At 73.4% G+C, this 867-nt stretch overlaps 1 protein-coding gene across 1 annotated transcript in view; it reads left to right on the top strand.

The window, feature by feature from the left end:
- The window catches only part of LMNB2 (lamin B2), a gene marked incomplete at its 5' end in the record, with an annotated part of 19222 nt that overhangs the window by 2133 nt on the left and 16222 nt on the right, over window positions 1-867 (top strand). Inside the window, 1 exon segment of the mRNA XM_027769591.1 lies at window positions 1-56. This exon segment is cut by the window's left edge and continues 118 nt beyond it. Within this exon segment, the coding sequence (XP_027625392.1) occupies window positions 1-56 (56 nt within the window).

The raw sequence follows: 867 nt of genomic DNA, 5'->3' as shown, positions 1-867 counted from the left end.
ACCGCTGCCAGAGCCTGCAGGAGGAGCTCGACTTCCGCAAGAGCGTGTTCGAGGAGGTGAGGCCTCCCCGCGCCGGCCGCCTCACGGGACACGCGGGGCTTAGGGACCCCTGCGCGGCCACGTTCCTCGGCGGGCCTCCCTGCCACCCAGCCCTTGCTCCGGCCTCGGGCTCCTCGGGGTGGCCGGCTGGGGGTGGGGCTGCCGGCCGGCATCACAGGGCCCATTGTGTGGTCACGGCCAGAACCCGGGGGCCGGGCCAGCATCACCGGGCGAGGTCCAGCCAGGAGGATGCCCGTGCAGCCCGGGAGCAGGGGCCGGCTCCGGCCCAGACCCCGCAGAGGGCAAGCCGCAAGGGCAGTCGCCTGCAGGGGCTCCCCGAGGGGACCCCCCAAGAGACCCATGCGGGCCTGTGTGAGGAGGCGTGTGGTGGCAGAGCTGGGGAGGAGGTCCGTGCAGGGCGCCCTGAAGGTGGGTGTGCTGGGCCGGCCGAGCAGGCCCCGGTGCCCGGCTCTGCAGCGTCTCCTCCTTCAGGACCTCGTGGTTCCTGGCTAGAAGTGGTCCCCAGTGCGGGCAGAAGTCACCTCCCTGGGCACGGTGGGGCGCCGGGGTGGCGCCGCGGCCCAGGCCTGACCCCACAGCGTCTGGCACAGCCCCCTCGGCACCTACCTGTGCCTCGCATGTGCGTCCCGCCGTCCCGGGCCCTGTCTGCTGCCCATGTCGGCCCTGGCCCGGCTCGCCCGCATTCTGTCCGGTCCTGGCAGGAATCTCCGTGATGGGGCGCACGCACACGTGACGTGATCCCCCGGGTGCCCACAGCTGGTCTCGGGCACAGCGTGTGGGCCTGGGCTCCTGAGCACACAGTGCCCG

Source organism: Tupaia chinensis, unplaced genomic scaffold (assembly GCF_000334495.1).
Source record: "Tupaia chinensis unplaced genomic scaffold, TupChi_1.0 Scaffold149964_2, whole genome shotgun sequence".
Classification (NCBI taxonomy): domain Eukaryota; kingdom Metazoa; phylum Chordata; class Mammalia; order Scandentia; family Tupaiidae; genus Tupaia; species Tupaia belangeri.
This window is presented reverse-complemented; position numbering and strand designations above follow the sequence as displayed.